The 19,996-nt window shown below is 40.9% G+C and overlaps 1 protein-coding gene across 2 annotated transcripts; it reads left to right on the top strand.

The window, feature by feature from the left end:
* Positions 1–324: 324 nt before the first annotated feature.
* Positions 325–16,581, top strand: ccdc137 (coiled-coil domain containing 137). Of its 2 annotated transcripts, XM_031827031.1 has the most exons (7): positions 325–952; positions 1,570–1,646; positions 8,247–8,380; positions 8,584–8,827; positions 9,694–9,776; positions 9,872–9,951; positions 13,579–16,581. In XM_031827031.1, exons 3-7 carry the CDS (start codon positions 8,323–8,325, stop codon positions 13,777–13,779), a joined length of 666 nt encoding a protein of 221 aa, XP_031682891.1. In that variant the 5' UTR covers positions 325–952; positions 1,570–1,646; positions 8,247–8,322; the 3' UTR covers positions 13,780–16,581. The 2 variants fall into 2 exon arrangements, with proteins under 2 accessions (XP_031682891.1, XP_020341657.1); XM_020486068.2 differs by lacking the exons at positions 325–952; positions 1,570–1,646 and adding an exon at positions 4,380–4,555.
* Positions 16,582–19,996: the final 3,415 nt, after the last annotated feature.

Genomic DNA, 19,996 nt, shown 5'->3' on the forward strand with positions numbered 1-19,996 from the left:
TTGTTATTTTACTGCTGCTTTTTAATTACTTGTTACTTTGATTTCTTATTCGTGCACGTTCAAATATATTTTTTACCATTTTTTTACCAATTATTAGATCCCCTAATAACGCACTGCAAAAATGAACTTGGACCAGAATGTACTCGCTCTCCCAACTAATTATTGTTTCTGCAATGAGGATTCACCCTCTTAGAGAATTAACTTATCAGTAAAATTGTTTTGAGCTCAAAAAGCAGTAGTAGCAGTATGTAAATCAGGGATCCTAATGAACGGCTCTGTCACCGATGCGATATGATTCCCGACACGTTCGCCAAAAATAACAGTTTGTTATAGCGAACAAAAGGAATCAGACAGAAGGCTCATGCTGTCAAAATGTTGGCGCCCAGAGAAGACACTTTCCGGGGCAGGAAATCGCGACTGTGCTTGAATCCGAAAGCAAGTGACTCCTGAGACTCCTGTGATAATGTATGGAAAATAGTGAAATCAAAGAATGGAACAAAATGAGCAAAATTTGTAGTAGAAGACAAGGACCGGTCCAATAATGCATTTCTTATTGGGTAGAGTTTTTTGGACAAGGATATTCATTTGGGAAATCCATTTGTAATATCGAGGACTGTGAAGAAACAGTGGGAAAGGTGGATTCAATCAAGGTGACTAGAAGCAGCCTTCTTTGGGTTAATTGTGTTGATGAAGAACAGAAGAAGCATGCACTGGATCTGTCAAAATTGTCCACGTCAGAAGTAACATGTATTGATCTTCGGAGCAGGGCGCCTGCCAAAGGAGTTATAGCTGGAGTCTCATTGGATATAGATGAGTACCTTAGTCAGAAAATCCCAGGAGTGGTCAGTGCACGTTGCCTGACCCGCATGGTAAATGGAAGGAAGGAGAAAAGCCTGGCGATATTATTGTTTGAAGAGAATCTACCTGAATATGTGAAGCTTGGGTATGTGAGGTAAGCGCTGAGAGCATTTGTGTCCAAACCATTACACTGTGGAAATTGTAAAGGATATGGTCACGTGTCAAATGTTTGCAGACGGGCGAAGTATGATATTGAATAATCTATGAATGGAAAATGCTGCAACTGTGGTGGGGATCATGTCTGGGTGAAGGAGGTAAAGGATCAAGGCTGCGCAGCAGATCTCCTATGTGGAGGCGGTGAAGAGAGTCAAAGGGGCAGTAGGCAACAGTTTTGAAGATATAGGAGTGGATGCATTGCAACCAGTTGCTAGTGTTTTAAGTCAATCGGGTGATCTGGATACACTCATTGTGAAGAAGGTAGATTTTGAGGCATTTATAGCCACAGTGATTAATTGTACCACTCAAGTGTCTAAGAAGTCAAAGAAGCTGAATTATATAATTATATCCGATACGTTTTTGGGGCTCCAAGACTTCACGGCAGAAGCACTACTGTCCCGCCCTCACAGGAGGCTTCTGAGCCTGTGTTTGGGACCTGGTTTAGAATGAGGTTTTACAGAAAAGCAGGTTGATTTTGTTAATTTATTTTTTGTTCGTTTTTATATGTTATTTGTACCCAAATGTTTTCCTTTTTTGTATCTTTATTATCCATAGGTGGCGGTATGCACATTTTAATTGTTGCCAACACCATTATACCATAGAAGAAGAAGATGACGACGACACTTTCTGAGGTGAGCAGGATGCTTATTAGATGGAGTTACTGTACGTTGAGCAGTGGTGGAAAAAGTACTAAAAGTAAAGACACCTTAATAGAAAATAGTAAGTCACCCAGTAAAATATTACTTCAGTAAGTCTAAAAGTTTTTGTTTTTTTAAATACTTTTTTGTAACTTATTTTTTATTGACGGTTAGCCAGGGGCACACTGCAACACTCAGACATAATTTATAAACGAAGCATTTGTGTTTCGTGACACTGCCAGTGACACTGCCAGATTAGATGCAGTAGGGATGACCAAGGATGTTCTGTTGATAAGTGTGTGAATTGGACCATTTATCTGTCAAAATGTAACTAGTACTTTTGGGTGTCACGGAAAATGTATGAAGTAAAAAGTACATTATTTTCTTTCGGAATGTAGTGAAGTAAAAGTTTACAAAAATATAAAGAAAGTACAGATAAGTAAAAATAATTTAAAGTACTACTAAGTGCTTTACACAACTGACGTTGGGATGCCACCGTACTGCAGTCAAAGTCATGGGAAGAGGAATATTGGGATATGGAAGAATGGAGGGGAAAAAAGAGGCTGATGAAAATGAGGTTGAATTTAAATTTGAGGAAAATGGTGATAAAAAAATTGAGAGATGGGGTTTCGAAGAAGATTGGTATCAAGTGCAAACAGAGTGAGCCGAGCTTCATACCTTGTTCTGGAGGTGAAATGGAAGTGAATGAGGGTGAGTTAAGTGAGGTGGAAGGTGTGGTGAAGAGCTCGGAACCTGAGCCTGGCAGGTAAAATAATAAAATCACTTCAGTTAGTTAGTGTGCAACAGATGAAAAATACATTCATGGGTAACAAAACAAACCAGAATTCTCAGCAACACAAGTAAACTGTATCATACTATATGATATGATAAAGAAGATAAATTCGATCCTTGCCTTTTGGCGAGATACATTTGGGGTTTCAGGGTGGGTGGGAAAGCAGTTGAATCAGTGAAGGTAACCTGTAGTGGACTTGTGATATTTGTTTTTGTGTTTCTTCTCACCAAAGGGAGCAGGGGCCACATGTTCGCAACTTGGGTCAAGATATGTTTCTTGCTTTGCTCTTAGAAACCTGGCACTATTGAAAGGAGTGATTTCTGGGGTAGTGTTAAGTATGGAGGTGGAGCAATTGAAGTTGAAGATTCCTGGTGTTTGTGATGCCCACTGTTTGGTGCAACACAAACCCGGTGGTAAGCGTGGTTAAACAGAGGAATCACTGTCAGTCATTTTGAGTCTTTACCCGACAAAGGCATGTTAGGATATATCAGTTATCCTGTTAGAGCTTTTGTGCCGAATCCACTACGCTGTTTCAGGTGCAACGTTTATGGTCATGTTGCAGCAGTTTGAAGGAGGGAGATTCCAAGATGTGCAGGAGGGCATGGGATAGAGGACTGTGTAGTTTTGGTGGATAAAGTTGTGTGTGTCAACTGTAGGGGTGCCCATGTTGCTAAGGATCGGAAGTGTCCGGTGCGAGAGAGGTAGGTTGAGGTGGCTGGAGTCAGAGTAGTGCACAAGGTGTCGTATGCTGAGGCAGTGAACAAAGTAGAGAAGGATAGGTCAAAGGATCCTGAGAGAATCCCTGTGAGTAGTTGTTGGCCTATCAGAGTGATAGGCCAACGAGTAATATATGCTTCAGTAATGTTGGATTCTTAGAGTTCATAGCATTGGTTATCAACTGTACCGCAGAAATGGAATGTAAATCACAGAAAATATAGATTTAATAGTCCTGATTCCTGTGACTAATCCATTTGTGGCTATTTAACCTCTGAATATCAGCTAACCAACTTTATCAGGAGTTATTGCGAGCCTATTTGCAATGTGTTTACACAGTGGGAAATGCAGAAGTATTTTATTTTTTCGCTATGATCAGCTTGTCAAAAATTGATGGATACAAACTTGAAACCACTGATCATGACAATGGGGTGAAACTCCTGGACAACAGTTGTGACTGTCCATTCCATATTGTCCATTTTACTTTGACCTGTCCTGTTTTTAGGATATGTTGTTTGTTAACATGGCAGCTCATTAGTCAGGTTAGGCTATTTGATCAGAGAAACCTGCATGATGTAAAAAAGTGTCCATCTCATTACATTGTCATACATTTTATCTCCAGGCTGTAGGCTACAGAAAAGGCCACTTTTTTTTTTTACCATATCCTATATGTTCTACATTTTTGTTCGAGAATTTTCGGGATGGAACGTTGGTGGAGTGCTTCAAAGATGCATCTCACTAACAGCACCCTGGAGAGGCACGCTGGGAATGGACAAGCAAAATATTTTGCGCCTCTGCCTTTGACAATTTGGGCACTGCTTATCAAAGGGCGGCATCAGCGCTCACCTAAAGACCCCATATGCCACTGGCTGAGAGAAATTGTCATTGTTTTGGGCAGAATTATGTGAGGTTTTATGTGTGTTGTTTGAAGTGCGTCTTGGTCAGTTTAGCTCAGAAAGGCTATCTGCCGCCACAGGCGGGCCGGCAGTGGGTATATGAGATTTGACTTCAGAAGAGTTAGAGGGTGTGTTGAGTACCTCATCCTTCCAGGCCGTTGGCATGGTGCATGAGCAATAGGGTCAAAGTATTGGAATGGGGTAGTGGATTTTTAACGAGTGTAGGGTTAGTTGGAAGGTTTTGCTTTTTCCCCTTTTGTATGACATGTACAATGGATTTATATTATAGTCCAGTTGGGGGCGGTAATGCAACATATTTGATGCCAACTGCAGTTTAACTCCAAAGAAGAAGAATTTCTCAACGTTAGCCCACGTGGGTTGTTGTTTCGAAGGAATCCGCGCTAGTTAAGCACCAATAACAAGAAGATCATGGGGAAAAATAAACAGACGAAACCCGCAGAGGCATTTAAACAAGGTGCTACGACTGGGCAATATCCAAGGTAACGCTAACCAGCTGGTTCGCTCTTCTTTGTCCTACAGGCTTGCTAGCTATCTAAGTTAGCATGCTAGCTATCTTGAGAGTTAGTTACCCAGTTAGCAATGAGCACTCAGGAGGCCGGGGTCTCTCCAGTCCAGAATGGTCGCACCCCAAGCGACCGCTTTCTTGCCAATCGCCTCATTCACTGGGCCGTTTTCACTAGTGCCGTTTTCCTCATCCGGCGACACTACAGCTGCCAATCGGTAATCAATGTAACTTTTGGATAACCCAAACTCAGTTACGTAATCTGATTACATTCAGTTACTTTTAGATTACTTTCCCCTTGAGAGGCATTAGAAGAAGACAAAACTGTATGTTACCAATTGAACCACATCTATTGCAGGATAAATCAATGTTAAAGTTTATATAGCTGGCCATATATGGATGTTACATTTTACTTTATGGGTTGGTTATGTAGGCTTCTTCTAACCCATTGCTTTCTACATATAAAGTACAATTAAATTAGACTTGGTTTTTAATGTAAAGATGTATCAGAATTCCAATAAATGTTATACTGCCTTGATCTTCAAGAATAGGACTTGGAAATGTGGAAGTATAGAATAGCTGAATTGTTTTACCTGCGCATAACCCCAAAGCTATGGATTTATTACGCAGCCCTACTCCGTTTATGATTTTGTCATGGAGGGCTGATTGGGTTTATTGATTCATGTTGAAAATAAATGCTGCGCTCATGGAATGGCATGCTTTGAGCACTACTGGAAAAGGCCATATGCTGCATTTGCTATAGGCCTAATGTTAAACGTTTTGTTGGTGACACTTTAATGTCTTGATAATCCACAGATGAAACAATAACAACGGTCGCCCGTCTCTGTTTTGGTAAAAAGCTGAGTGATGGGCCTGGAGAAATGTAACCACTCTCAGATTAATAGACAGAGCTACAGTCAAAAGTTTGGACACACCTACTCATTCCAGGGTGTTTCTTTTCTTTTTACTCTTTTCTACATTGTAAGACATCAAAACTATGAAATAACACACATGGAATCATGTTGTAACCAAAAAAGGGTTAAACAAAATCAAAATATATTTGAGATTCTTCAAAGTAGCCACCCTTTGGTTTGATGACATCGTTGCACACTTTTGGCATTATCTCAACCAGCTTCATGGGGTAGTCACCTGGAATGCATTTCAATGTGCCTTTTGTGGAATTTCTTTCCTTAATGCATTTGAGCCAATCAGTTGTGTTGTGACAAGGTAGGGGTGGTATACAGAAGATAGTCCTATTTGGTAAAAGACAAAGTCCATATTATGGAAAGAACAGCTAAAATAAGCAAAGAGAAACAACAGTCCATCATTACTTTAAGACATGAAGGTCAGTCAATCAGGAAAATGTCAAGAACTTTGAAATTTTCTTCAAGTGCAGTTGCAAAAACCATCAAGCGCTATGATTAAACTGGCTCTCATGAGGACCGCCACAGGAAAGGAAGACCCAGAGTTACTTCTGCTGCAGAGGATAAGTTCATTAGAGTTAACTGCATCTCAGATTGCAGCCCAAATAAATGCTACATGTTTCAAGTAACAGAAACAGCTCAACATCAACTGTTCAGAGGAGCCTGCGTGAATCAGGCCTTCATGGTCGAATTGCTGCAAATAAACCACCACTAAAAGACACCAATAAGAAGAAGAGACTTGCTTGGGACAAACCACGAGCAATGAACATTAGACCAGTGGAAATCTGCCCTTTGGTCTGATGAGTCCAAATTTGAGATTTTTGGTTCCAACCTCCATGTCTCTGTGAGACGCAGAGTAGGTGAACGGATCTTTGCATGTGTGGTTCCCACCATGAAGCATGGAGGAGGTGGTGTGGGGGTGCTTTGCTTGTGACACTGTCTGTGATTTTATTTAGAATTCAAGGCACACTTAACCAGCATTCTGCAGCGATTCGCCATCCTATCTGTTTTGCACTTAGTGGGACTATCACTGTTTTTCAACGGGACAATGACCCAACACCTCCAGGCTGTTGTGCTATTTGACCAAGAAGGAGAGTGATGGAGTGCAGCACCTGGCCTCTACAAACATCTGACCTCAACACAATTCAAATGGTTTGGGATGAGTTGGACCGCAGAGTGAAGAGGAAATCGGCCAACAAGTGCTCAGCATATGAGGGAACTCCCTCAAGACTGTTGGAAAAGCATTCCACGTGGAGCTGGTTGAGAGAATGCCAAGAGTGTATAAAGCTGTCATCAAGACAAAGGGTGGCTACTTTGAAGAATCTTTGAAGAATATATCAAATATATTTTGATTTGTTTAAAAACAATTGGGTTACTACATGATATGTGTTATTTCTACAATGTAGAAAATAGTAAAAAGATAAACCCTTGAATGAGTAGGTGTGTCCAAACCTTTGACTGTTACTGTATACCTCTTTTTTTTAAATAAACACTGGTACTGGAGACCTTCAGATGAGTCTTGTAAGCAAAACAGAACACCATTGTGTTCGTGAGATTCAAATTTCAATAGAGTGGTGTTAATAGTTTGTAGGCCAAACTGTTCAGATGCTTCATACGATTTTGTGAGAAGGCCAATTTTCAGATTTGTCTCATGGTCTGACAAACACCACTCTAGCTCTGCCACCTTCCACTGCAGATGCGGAAGGGCGATATCGGCGGATGCAGTGGATTGAGACGCAGCCCTTGCAAAAACACAGTTGTCTCTAGCTTAAACAGACAGATTTATTTTGGGGGGGTACTTTTTACCCCTTTTTTTTCTCCCCAATTTTGTGATATCAATTGGTAGTTAGTCTTGTCCCATCTCTGCAACTCTCATACGGATTCAGGAGAGGCAAAGATCGAGAGCCATGCGTCCTCTGAAACATGACCCTGCCAAGCTGCGCTGCTCGCTTTACCCGGAAGCCAGCCGCACCAATGTGTCCGAGGAAACACTTTACAACTGGCGACCGAAGTCAGCGTGCATGTGCCTGGCTTGCCACAAGTCGCTAGAGCACGATAGGACAAGGTCATCTCCGTTTTCATTTGAAGCATCATTTTATCCTTTGCTTGTTTGTAACAATTGCAAAGACATTGGCAACTTTGTATTTGTAGTCAACTTCGTTCTGAAGTTATCAGCGGTCACAGAGAGAATGAAGTTGCTTATCTATATGTTCAGCTGAGATCTTCTGTGTATAAAGTGACCATAGATGCTTTTTTTCCCTTCTAACGACGCACTAACAGTCGCTGTTCTACAAGTGGTCTGAGGCAGCCGTTAAATAATGTGCAGTTTTAGTAATGATGGATTTGGGAGATTTAACGATGCTCCTACTAAGTTTCTAAAGTTTAATTTAGCTTTGAGATGCTTTTGGCAAACCGGGCCCAGGGCCACCATGTGACGGCTAAAGTGACTGGATTTAAAATACTTTCATAACTCGCCAAAGTAAAGATGTTGCTTAGAGTGTTGACAAACTTTTCTCTGTATGCTCAAGCTTCTATTTCTCAAAAATATATCAAATATTTTGAGCACTTTGTTTAACGCCAAACCAGTTATGGTCCATGCACATGCGTCTGATGCGCATGCCGCTCGTAGTGCACATTCAATGCATGACCATGTGACCAAATATTGTGATGACTTCTTGTTTACACATGATTTTACTTAGAGTAAATAAATGTCTTTCTTTTTCCATAAATGAATTGTCCCTCTAGCAAGAAGCCTAAACGAGATGGCAAGCCCAGACAGAAGGATCATCTTGAGCAGATTCCCTTCCGCCTTCGAGAGATTATGAAAAGCAAGGAGAGGATGAAGATGGGGCCCAGCAAGGCCAAGAAGATGAGGAAAGGTCAGTCATCATGGAATTCTAACCTTTTAATATTGTTCTAAGTCCTTGATTAGGCCTATACATGAATGCCTGTAGTATTAGCGAAGGTATTTGATACTTGTAAAAACTGACTTGCCTTTCTTAAAAGTTTAATTGAAGCTCTGTCTTCCAGTACTCCTCATTTTCTGTCCTGTTCCTTATATTTTTTACTTGGATCCCATTAGCTGACGCCATCGCCCTTGTTCCCAAACCCAAGCCAGGGGATGCTACAATCGTAGATATCCCTGTTCCACACTTCCGTAGAAAGAAGAAGGAGAGTGAGAAGACGTACCTGCGGAGGATGGGCAATGAGGCGCAGCACGTCCTCTTCCTCACCAAGAACCAGATAGAGAGACGGCCGGAGAGGGAGTTAGAGGAGCAGGAGAAACCTGCTGGCACCGGGAAATGCAAGTCTGACAAGAAGAAAGAGTGAGTGGAGCCAGACAAACATTCTGTCCCTCAATTCCAACCCAACCCCTAGCCCTGCCTTTCACATAGGCCTACACTTTTGTTTAAACCTTTTTGGACTTTGTTGTTTATTGGTTTAATGCAGCGTTTCCCAAACTAGGGGTCGCAAGAGAAACACTGAAATAGAAAAGGGGGAAATGCTTTGGTTCATAGAACCGGGGTTACGTCAGTAGCAGCTAGATGCAGTTGTAATAAACAGCAGCTTCTTTTTTCTTCGGACACGTGGCTCTATCTATTGAACGGTTTAAGCTACATCACTGAAAGTTAAGACTCTAAGGAACATGTATGTGTCTTCTGTTTCCCACTACCATGCCCACAATCCGGGCAGGACTCATTAGAACAGAGTAAACAAGACCAGGCACTACATCAGACTGGAGAAAAAAAGAACATCAATGTTCTTTTTCTGCACAGAAGATCATACAAAATTATTGCCTGATCTTTTGAACTTCCCAATGCCTTTCTAATGCATTTGTCACTTCAAACCACAACTTTCTTTCAGATTGAAATACTGTCACGGGTACTATCGGACTGATTTACAATAGACTGTCAAAAAATAAATATCAATGGAACCATTAGTTTAACGCATCAAACATAGACTACGTTTAAGGTTGAGTGTGATGTTACCTGCTTTCTACAGCGTGATGACCATGTTAATTTGCCCCCATGTGATAATAAAGTTGACAAACTATCCAACCCCTTCAGATCTACAGTAGTGTCTAGGGAGGAGGGGTTAGGGGTGATTTGAAATGAAGCCTTTGTATTTAGTCTAAAATGTAGTGGTCTCAAATTCCATCCTTAATCGTTTGTCCTCTCCTGTGTGACTGCAGATATGATAAAAGCCGGCTGGACAGGCTACATAAAAAGAAACTGGACAGGCGGGAAGAGAAGGCAGAAAACGACATGTTCATAGGTATGTATGATTTTTCAGCAGAGCATGCTGTATATCAGGTAATTAGAGATGTATACATGCTGCCACCATCTTATTCTCTATCCCTTAACTTTTAGATGAAGTTGCCTTTGGAGAAGTTGCCATGGCACCGCCGACTCTGAGTATCAAGCCCAGGAAGGCACTGATCAAGCCCCAGGTAAGTGTGTGTGCATGTGAGTATGTAAAAAGAGCTATCCTCATTTTAATTATATCACTCCCCAGAAGGGTATACTACGATGCAAGCTAGATTACTCAGGATTTGCTGAAGCTAGCCTGCATTGGTTAGCTAAACATTCCAGCTCAGGCTTTATCCATGTTATGAAGGTGGATATTGATCGTGCACCTGTCGCCTGCTCAAGCCGAGCTTGTTACTGTGTGCTCATGCCGCACAAGGCTAAGTCAAACAAAAGTCATACAAAAGGTTTACTTTGCGTGAAGTTTCAAGTGCATCTTGTCATTACTAAATGTATAATGTGATACGTATTTTAATGACCTTTTTTTTTTATTAATAAAATATTTAATTAGTCCTCTCCTCAAATGAAGAGGATGATGACGAGAGGGAGAGAATCAGATTTAATTGTTCCTCAACTCACGGCTCAGGTACTGGGCTCCCCAGTGGCGCAGCGGTCTAATGCACTGCATTTCGGTGCTGGAGGCGTCGCTACATCCGGCCGTAATTGGGAGTCCCATAGGGCGGCCCACAATTGGCCCAGCGGCGCCCAGGGTTGGCTGATATAGGCTGTGATTGTAAATAAGACTGTGTTCTTAACTGACTTGCCTTGTTAAATTAATTTTAAAAAGTTTAAATAATTCAACAACAAACAAAAAAATTCAGGGTAAGTGGAGTTAGCCCTGACTTAGACTGCCCCGGAGAAGGTTAATTCTGACAGATTCGTTTCCTGGTTAAAAGGTGAGCCACTTTAGTGTCACCGGTTATCCCGAGTTGAATTCTGAGTTCACCAGTGTTAGCTCGCTAACTCCTCTATCTCACGTCATAGTACACCACTCTGGCATCTTAGAGTAGTGCTGATCTAGGATCAGTTTTGCCTTTTTAGATCCTAATGAATAAGATGTAAAAAAATATATTTCACCTTTTATTTTGACCGAGAAGTCGTACTGAGACACGGGTCTCTATTACAGATGAACCCTGCATAAATATTGTACATAAAATTACAAATCTATTAAGAAATGGACACATTTATCAACATTGAGGTATCTGATCATTACTCTGAATGGACCAGAACATCTCATTTCAGTGAGTCCTGTAAGTTATTCCACATAAAGGGCGCAAAAAAAATAAACCCAGCTTTACCCAAATTTGTGGAGACCGACGGGGCCAAACCCAGTCTTGTGCTTGGTTTATCTACAAAGCCCTCATGGAGAAATTTTGTATCGATCATCTTTAATTCAATTTAGACTTACAAATGACCAAACCCAGTCTTAGGCTTACTCTCCTTACATACAAAGAGGCCCAACCCACTTTTTGATACAAAAGACAATGGTGAGTTCTATAACCATCACCAGTAATAAACATAAGGGCACAATGGAAAACAGCATCTAGTAGTTTAAGTGTAGATTATGCTGCATGCATATAGATAATATCCCCAGAAACTATAATAGACATAAAAGTGGCCTGGACAACTTCCTTCCTATTAACAGAAGTCAGACATGCTTTGTTTCTGTAAGAGAACACAACCTTGAACATGAACTTTATTAGCTCATTGACATGTTTTTTTAAATGACAGTTTTGTCATCAAGCCAGATACCAAAATATTTGTAGGAAGGAACTCGCTCAATTTGTGTACTGTTCAAACTAGTAATTTACACATGTTATTTAGATCTGGGTTATGGGACCTAGAAAAAAGCATGTTTTGCATTTAGCATTAAGTTTAGATCCAATAATAACCTCTGCAATGCTTGGCAATCAGACTTCAAATGTGAAAAGGCTTGGCCAACTGATGGAACAATGGAATAAAACACAAATGAAATATATATATTTTACAGCATTACCAATTTATTTATTGAAATGAATTAATTAGGCCCTAATCTATGGATTTCACATGACTGGGCAGGGGCGCAGCCATGGTGGGGCTTAGAGAGCATATGCCCACCAATCAGAATGAGTTTTATCACACAAAATGAATTTATTATAGACCAAAATATTCATCAGGTGTCCCGGTGGCTGGTCTCAGACGATCTGGCAGATAAAGAAGCCAGATGTGGAGGTCCTGGGCTGGCGTGGTTATACCAGGTCTGCGGTTGTAAGGCCGGTTTGATGTACTGCCAAATTCTCTAAAATGACGGAGATGGCTTATCGTAGAGAAATTAATATTGAATTCTCTGGCAATAGCACTGGTGGGATTCCTGCAGTCAGCATGCCAGTTGCAAGCTCCCTCAACTTGAGACATCTGTGGCATTGTGTGACAAAATTGCTAATTTTGTCCCCAGCGCACCTTGTCCCCAGCGTAAGTTTCACCTGTGTAATGATCATGCTGTTTAATCAGCTTTTTGATATGCCGCACCTGACAGGTGGATGGATTATCTTGTCAAAGGAGAAATGCACACAAACAGGGATGTAAACAAATGTGTGGACACAATATGAGAGAAATAAGCTTTTTGTGTGTAACATTTTATTTCAGCTCATGAATCATGGAACCAACACTTTACATGTTGCAGTTATATTTTTGTTCAGTATAGATTGTAAACAGTAATGGGCTGAGTATCGAGCCTTGGGCCACCTCTTTATGTTGGCTTCCGAGTGACGCAGTGGTCTAAGGCACTGCATCTCAGTGCAAGAGGCGTCACTGCAATCCCTGGTTCGAATCCATGCTGCATCATGATTGGGAGTCCCATAATTGGCCCAGCATCGTCCGGGTTTGGCTGGGGTAGGCCGTCATTGTAAATAAGAATTTGTTCTTAACTGACTTTAGTTAAATATATAAAAAATTATAATAATCATTATGTAACTCAAAGCTCTCAGATTTGACCCCATCTACTTTGATGGCCTGAGTTCTGACATTGAGATAATTGTGAAACCATTGGCAAGTATCAGTACCCAATGCTATGGAGGACAGCTTATTCAACAGAATAACATGGTCTACAGTATCAAGCTTTAATCTACAAACATGGCAGCACAATTCTTTCTATCTAAGTAATTTGTAATATCATTTACAACGAGCATGGTAGGCGAAGTGGTGCTATGTTTGGGTCTGAATCCGGATTGAATAACATAGAAAATAACTTGGTTTGTTGACCAATGATTGTAGTAATTTCGCAAGACAAGGGAGCCTGGAAATGGGTCAATAATTATCGAGATCACCACTATCCCTGCCCTTATGGAGTGTTATCACAAAAGCTGCTTTCGACACTTATGGAATATTTCCTGATAGTGTGCTACTGTGCCAGCAATGAGGGGCAGTGCATACTTACGCAAACACGGGTCAGCCCCTAATGATTTCTTGGTTAATAAGGCAGCAATAACTTATTTCTTTGATTTGCCAAAAAGAAAAACACTGACTACCATTTCCCAAGTCACGTGAGATTGACTGACCAATGGTTCTAATATTTTTGCAAGACAAGGGAGCCTAGAAATGGGTAGATCATTCTCAAGATCACTACTATCCCCGTCCTTATCGAGGAGCACAAAAGCTGCATACCATACTTTTCAATAATTCCATGGATGATCCTAGATCAGCACTCCTACCTTGAGACGCTTTGTGAATACAGGCTCAGATTAATGGCTCTAGACTATTGAATAATGTTAGTCCTTCTCACTCCCTTCCAGGGTGTGTGTAAGGGTCTCCTGCTGAACTCTCTGCTGGGCCAGACCCAGTTCTCCACAGCCAAGCCATCCATGGCCAGGCAGAGGATGATGGAGGAGGAGAGGCAGCGGGTGGTGCAAGCCTACCGCCACCTGAAGAAACAGAAGCAGCATCAGCAAGAGGCCAAAGCAACTGGGATAGAGAAGCTGAAGAACCTCCAGTGAGACTCCAGTGGTCCCATTCTCTGCCTTGCTCCCCCAAGGTGTGCACTTCTCACTTACACTGTCCAAATACAGTGATGCAATTTTTTTATGTGGCTCTATACTCCAGCTATTTTTATTTGAGATCAGGTGAAAGTATTCCCATATTCTTTGTACACAATGACTACATCACGCTTGTGACTCTACAAACTTGTTGGATGCATTTACAGCTTGTTCTGGTGTTTTCAGATTACATGTTGTCCAATAGGAAGTGATTGGTGAATAATGTATTTTGTTTGACTCACTTTTATTGCAAGAATAGATTGTTTGTGAACGCTTCTACATTCATGTGGATGCTACCATGATTATACCATGATTAGGAATGAATGATGAGGGTCAAAGATCATACCCCCCAAAAATGTTTGTCACCCATTATTGGGAATGGTGAGTTTGACATGCTTTGTTTTAGCCTCTAACTTTCTCACTCATCATTATTCATGGTTGTTGTTTTTTCTTAATCGTGGCATTATCAGGATTGATTTAGAAGTGTTCAGAAACATCTTATCTACTCACTTAGTCATTTTATTTTCTATTTTCAGTAAATCAGATACATATGAAAGTATCCTCAAATTAGAGGTGACGTTCTGTACTTTCACCTGATACGAACATTTCCTCAAATCCAAAATGCTGGAGTATAGAGACACATTTTAAATTGTGTGGACTGGTGTAAGACATATGGTGGAAAGTCTGTAAACCCCTGTAGCCTGTGCTTAAATCAATGTTTTTTAATTCAATTGAGGTGAGTGAGCAAGTGCACATTTCAGGGTGAATGATGGGGAATTTGGTTGCATTGAAGATGAAGCACCAAATCTAAGTGGAACCACATGGAGGGGACAAGGGTTAGCTCATCTGATCACCAAGCAGTTCATATTCCTTTCCCAATCTGCAGTGAGTTTTTGTGGACACTGGGATGGATTCTGACTGGTATTGAAAGGACCAGACCACCTCTGCACATATGGACTGTTTCTCCTTGAATACGTAGCTTTCCTTCCTACCTACCTGCAGGCCTTGCCATTTATGTCAGGTACTTCTGACTGTCAGTGCCACTGTTTTCTGTATTAACTATCTTCTCTTGTGGCAATGCATGACTGCTTTGACATGGACTAAATTATGACTCTTTGGGGACTTTAAAACCTCAAACTTTTCCATGCAGTTTGGATGTAATGAACTACATGCAGTGCCTTCAGAAAGTATTCAGACCCCTTGACTTTTTCCATATTTTCTTACGTTAGAGTTTTTCTAAAATTGATTAAATAGTTTTTTCTCTGAATCTATGCACAATACCCCATAATGACAAAGCAAAAACAGGTTTCTGACTTTTTGTTAACTTATTCTAAATATCACATTTACATAGGTATTCAGACCCTTTTACTCAGTACTCAGTGTTGAAGCACCTTTGGCAGCAATTACAGCATAAAATCTTCTTAGGTATGACGCTACAAGCTTGGCACACCTGTATATGGAGAGTTTCTCCCATTATTCTCTGCAGATCCTCTCAGGCTCTGTCAGGTTGGATGGGGAGCGTTGCTGCACAGCTATTTTCAGGTCTCTCCAGAGATGTTCGATCGGGTTCAAGTCCGGGCTCTGGCTGGGCCACTCAATGACATTGAGACTTGTCCCGAAGCCCCTCCTGCATTGTCTTGGCTGTGTGCTTAGGGTCGTTGTCCTGTTGGAAGGTGAACCTTTGCCCCAGTCTGAGGTCCTGAGCACTCTGGAGCAGGTTTTCATCAAGGATTTCTCTGTACTTTGCTCCATTCATTTTTGCCCCAATCCTGACGAGTCTCCCTGCCTCTGAAAAACATCCCCATAGCATGATTCTGCCACCACCATGCTTGACCGTAGGGATTGTGCCAGGTTTTCTCCAGATGTGACTCTTGGCATTCATGCCAAATATTTCAGATGTTTGTCCTTCTGGAAGGTTCTCCCATCTCCACAGAGGAGCTCTATCTATCCTTGACCAAGGCCCATCTCCCCTGATTGCTCAGTTTTGCCAGGCGTTCAGCTCTAGCATGAGTCTTGGTGGTTCCAAACGTCTACCATTTAATAATGATGGAGGCCACTGTGTTCTTGGGGACCTTCAATGCTGCAGAAATGTTTGGTTCAATGCTGCAGAAATGTTTGGTACACTTCCCCAGATCTGTGCTTCAACACAATCCTGTTTCGGTGCGCTGCGGACAATTCCTTAAACCTCATGGCTTGGTTTTTGCTCTGAAATGCACTGGCAACTGTGGGACCTTATATTGACAGGTGTTTGCCTTTCCAAATCATGTCCAATCATTTGAATTGACCACAGGTGGACTCCAATCAAGTTGTAGAAACATCTCAAGGATGATCAATGGAAACAGGATGCTCCTGAAGCTTAATTTTGTGTCTAATAGCAAGGAGTCTGAATACTTATGTAAATAAGGTATTTCTTTTTTTAATATTTAATAACTTTGTTTTTGTTTTGTCATTATGGGGTATTGTGTGTAGATTACTGAGGATTCTTCTTCTTTTTAAAATCCATTTTAGAATAAGGTTGTAACATAACAAAGTGGAAAATGTCAAGGGGTCTGAATACTTTCCAAAGGCACTGTATTATTTACGGCCCTGCTGTACAGAGCAAGAAAAGTTTGCACCTGCCATTCCCACTAGGTGGTAGTCAGGACAGAAACATCATCGGGGTGCATCTTGTTATGTTATTAGTAATAATAATGATTGTTTCTGGAGCAAATGTGGTATTGTTTTGAATAAAATGTAACATCGTAACTGCATACGGTTCCCATACATTTCTGCAGGTGCTGTTTGTTATATTTGTTGCTCAAATAATGTATTTCAATTGCGTTTGTCAATATTTGTACAGAGATAGTTGTTTCACCACTCTTTAGTTCTAAAATCACATCAGACAGGTGTGGTTTTGTTTCAATACAGAGGAGCTAGTAATTGTATAGACAATAGTTAATCTATAGGGGAGCTATTTGTAGAAGTTGGGCAGTAGGTAAGGTAGGGGTTTTCTTTTGTTAGACCTACGTAACAGACTCCCTTCACATATTTTAATGATGTCCCCAAGCCTTAACAAATCAGCCCGGACCCTCTGTTTACATCTGCAATCCCAAAAAAGGTTGATTTACAAGACATGAAAGGACCCGTTGTCTGAGGATCTTTGGCCTGGGGAACAACTAATGCAGCCTGCCGGACCTAGATATTTCTAGCTGGTTTGTTTAGAGCTTCTCCTGTGTAAGAATCTACGAACATCTCAGGTTACATGGACTTGTTGATATACTTTCATAAACCGAAAATAAATATTTACAAACCTTTTAGAAATCTGTCTTGGTCCACTTTTAAAAAATTCAAAAATTAATCTCCCCTGCTTTGTCATCCCTATGACAGTGACTGTGTACAGCTATACAGAAATAATAGATTATATAATAACAATTTCTACTGACTGTGGATGGATGAACTCTGCTGTTTAATCAGCTTGACTGTAGCCACACCTTTGAACATGCCTGATGTTGTCTGTCGAGTGTTGCCATGGTGACAGTAAATCCCTGTTGCCCAGTGAGAGAGAGACTGGACAGGTGGTTGTGATTTCTAGTGAAGGCTGGCTGACTGGACTGTATCCGCTAAGCTCAATGACCAATATTTTCATTGCTCATAGTTTCAGGGGGGTACTGTACCATAGAATTACATGTGAATAATCTCTATGTACTCAAGCCTTCATGTACCTTTTCAAGTCTTCATGTACCTAAGTCATTCAAGGGTAACTTTGAACACTAGTAGTGATTCACAATAAGTTTCTGTTCTGTAGATCAAGACTCAGCCTTTTATTTTCAGTTGAAGTTAAGCAGGGACGTGTTTGCTCAGGAAGAATTAAACAGTAACATATAAAATGTTGCAGATGCAGTAGAAATGTAATGAATAGAGCTGACATGATTCCTTGTACTCTGTCAGAAATGCATGTCTGTTCTGTTCTATTTCTATCTGAATGGACTACTGTGCGTAAACCAGGAATTCCCCATTGCTCTTTGTCTGTTTGGAATCTGTCTCCATGGAAACAACTCATCAGTTATCCATTATGGGTTAGGGCTGTAATCTATGACCCATCATATTGGTGTTATCAGAAAACAAGAGGCAAGGTGTGTCCCAAATGGCACCCTATTCCCTGTATAGTGCACTATTTTTGACATGGGCCCTGGTCAAAAGTACTGCACTATAAAAGGAATACGAGCCATTTGGGACGTAACTGCAGTCTTTCTAGAGGTAATCTATAGTCACTTTTTGGTCTTTATCTATGACGTGTATATACTCTGTGTTCTTGAAGTGTTGACCTAGCTGTAACAATGAGATGCATGGGGACTCACTAGGTAATTATTTGCAGGTGGTCTGTCCTATTCCTAACCATGTCTTATTTGTGTAAATGTAATTATGTATACATTCAAACAGGGCACACATGTCTTCACTGGGGTTCTAGTCCACAGAAACCTGCTGTTTATCACTGAGTTATGTAACTAAGAAGCTATTGTGAAGGTTTTTATTTTAACCTTGATCTTTGTATTTTTCCTATACTCTGACCATTTGCAGCACCAGTTTCTTGCTAATCTAAAACTCTGCATCCAAAAAAAGTCATGCTATTGAAATGACAGATGGGGCCTTTAAAGCGTTCAACATAATGCTGACTCATGTCTGCATGCATCTGACCAGTTTGTTTGTTTGCTATTAATGACCCCTAGAGTCTTCTCCATTCTGCAGCCTACTTGTCTCCTCTGTGTTAACGAACCCAGGGCTGCTGACTGACTGAACAACACAGCCCAGCACAGGTAACAACAAGAAGAGGAGTGGGTGGGTGGGTGAGGAAGAGGTTTCTCAGCCTGCTGCTGCTAGGCAGCCATAGCTCAATGAGAGTAATTGTGTTTTTGTGTACGCCTGTTGTGTGTGCAGTGACAAATTACACATGAATAAATATCTTATAGCTACTTCTCCCAGTGGGAAGGGAGAACTCATTTTAATGAAGCGAACAAGAGGGCAGCTGCCTCAACCCAGACTGGGCCATGTTTAGTGAAAAATCAAATAATACTGTGTGAATAGAATATGGCTCTGAACTTGTATTTTTTACACAGCTGCTACTCTTCATGCAGCTGTTACCATTACCCATACACTTTTATATCCTGTGTAATGTAGAAATAGAAAATATAACAAACATTCTTGTGTAGGTTGGTTGCGAGAGGGCTCTACTCGTAGCCCACTCAACTCCTTTTATATAACATGTACTCCTGCCTTCTGGCCCTGGATACCTCTGGATGGAAGACTGTTCTTGATGAATGCACTGACATGACTCAACGGTTTCATAACCACAAGGACTTATCGCATCTTGAATCTATGTTTTCATCTCAAATGGCACCCTATTCCCTTTATAGTGTACAACTTCTGACCAGAGCCCATAGGGGATATGCTGCCATTTGGGATGGACACTATCTACTGCATTAATGTACTGCATCATTCCACTGCCCGACAAAACTCGTATTATGAATCCTGTTCTCATATCCTTCTGGCTTGATTGAGGGGATACACATATTCAGGTTCTTAGTTTCAGCTACTTCATTCAAGGAGAGTCCGATTTCTCCCCATCAGTGTGGTTGGATAGTATACACGAGTGGACATGCAGTGTGTAGCTGTGCACTATTTATTTCATTTATGTTTTACCTTTATTTTAACAGGGAAGACATTGAGACCTAGGTCTCTTTTACAAATGCACCCTGTATATACAACAAATATACACATTGTAACCAACATGTATAATACAAAAACACAGTCACAGGCTGTATAGTATGCAGTGTAGAGCTCTGCTATCCGAGCCCGATGGTCCCCGAGATTATACTTCGGGTTGGGTTTGTTTTTTAAAAATCAATTACTAGGTTTACAGGTAGGGCTCTGGTATCACAACATTGATCATTAACATTTGAAGCTGAGCCATTTGCTTGTGCTCTGATGCGCAGTACACATCATGGTGTCAGAAGCGCTTCAACCTTGTCAAATATAATACCAGAACATTGTCCACAGGAGAGATTATGTTCTAAGTGAATACTTTTTATTTAATGTATTTTGTGATCATGTTTGGTAATGTGTTTTTTATTGATGTGTGTTTTGTATTGTGCAGGGCTCATTTTAAAAAGTAACTTGGTCAGCCATGTTTCCCCCCAAAAAT

The sequence above is a fragment of the Oncorhynchus kisutch genome, linkage group LG6 (assembly GCF_002021735.2).
Source record: "Oncorhynchus kisutch isolate 150728-3 linkage group LG6, Okis_V2, whole genome shotgun sequence".
Taxonomy (NCBI): Eukaryota; Metazoa; Chordata; class Actinopteri; order Salmoniformes; family Salmonidae; genus Oncorhynchus; species Oncorhynchus kisutch.

Coding starts and splice junctions, on each gene's coding strand:
- ccdc137 (XM_020486068.2), top strand. CDS start 4,485: ATGGGGAAAAATAAACAGACGAAACCCGCAGAGGCATTTAAACAAGGT. Junction 4,556..8,246: donor ACGACTGGGCAATATCCAAG/GTAACGCTAACC, acceptor TTGTCCCTCTAG/CAAGAAGCCTAAACGAGATG. Junction 9,952..13,578: donor AGGCACTGATCAAGCCCCAG/GTAAGTGTGTGT, acceptor ACTCCCTTCCAG/GGTGTGTGTAAGGGTCTCCT.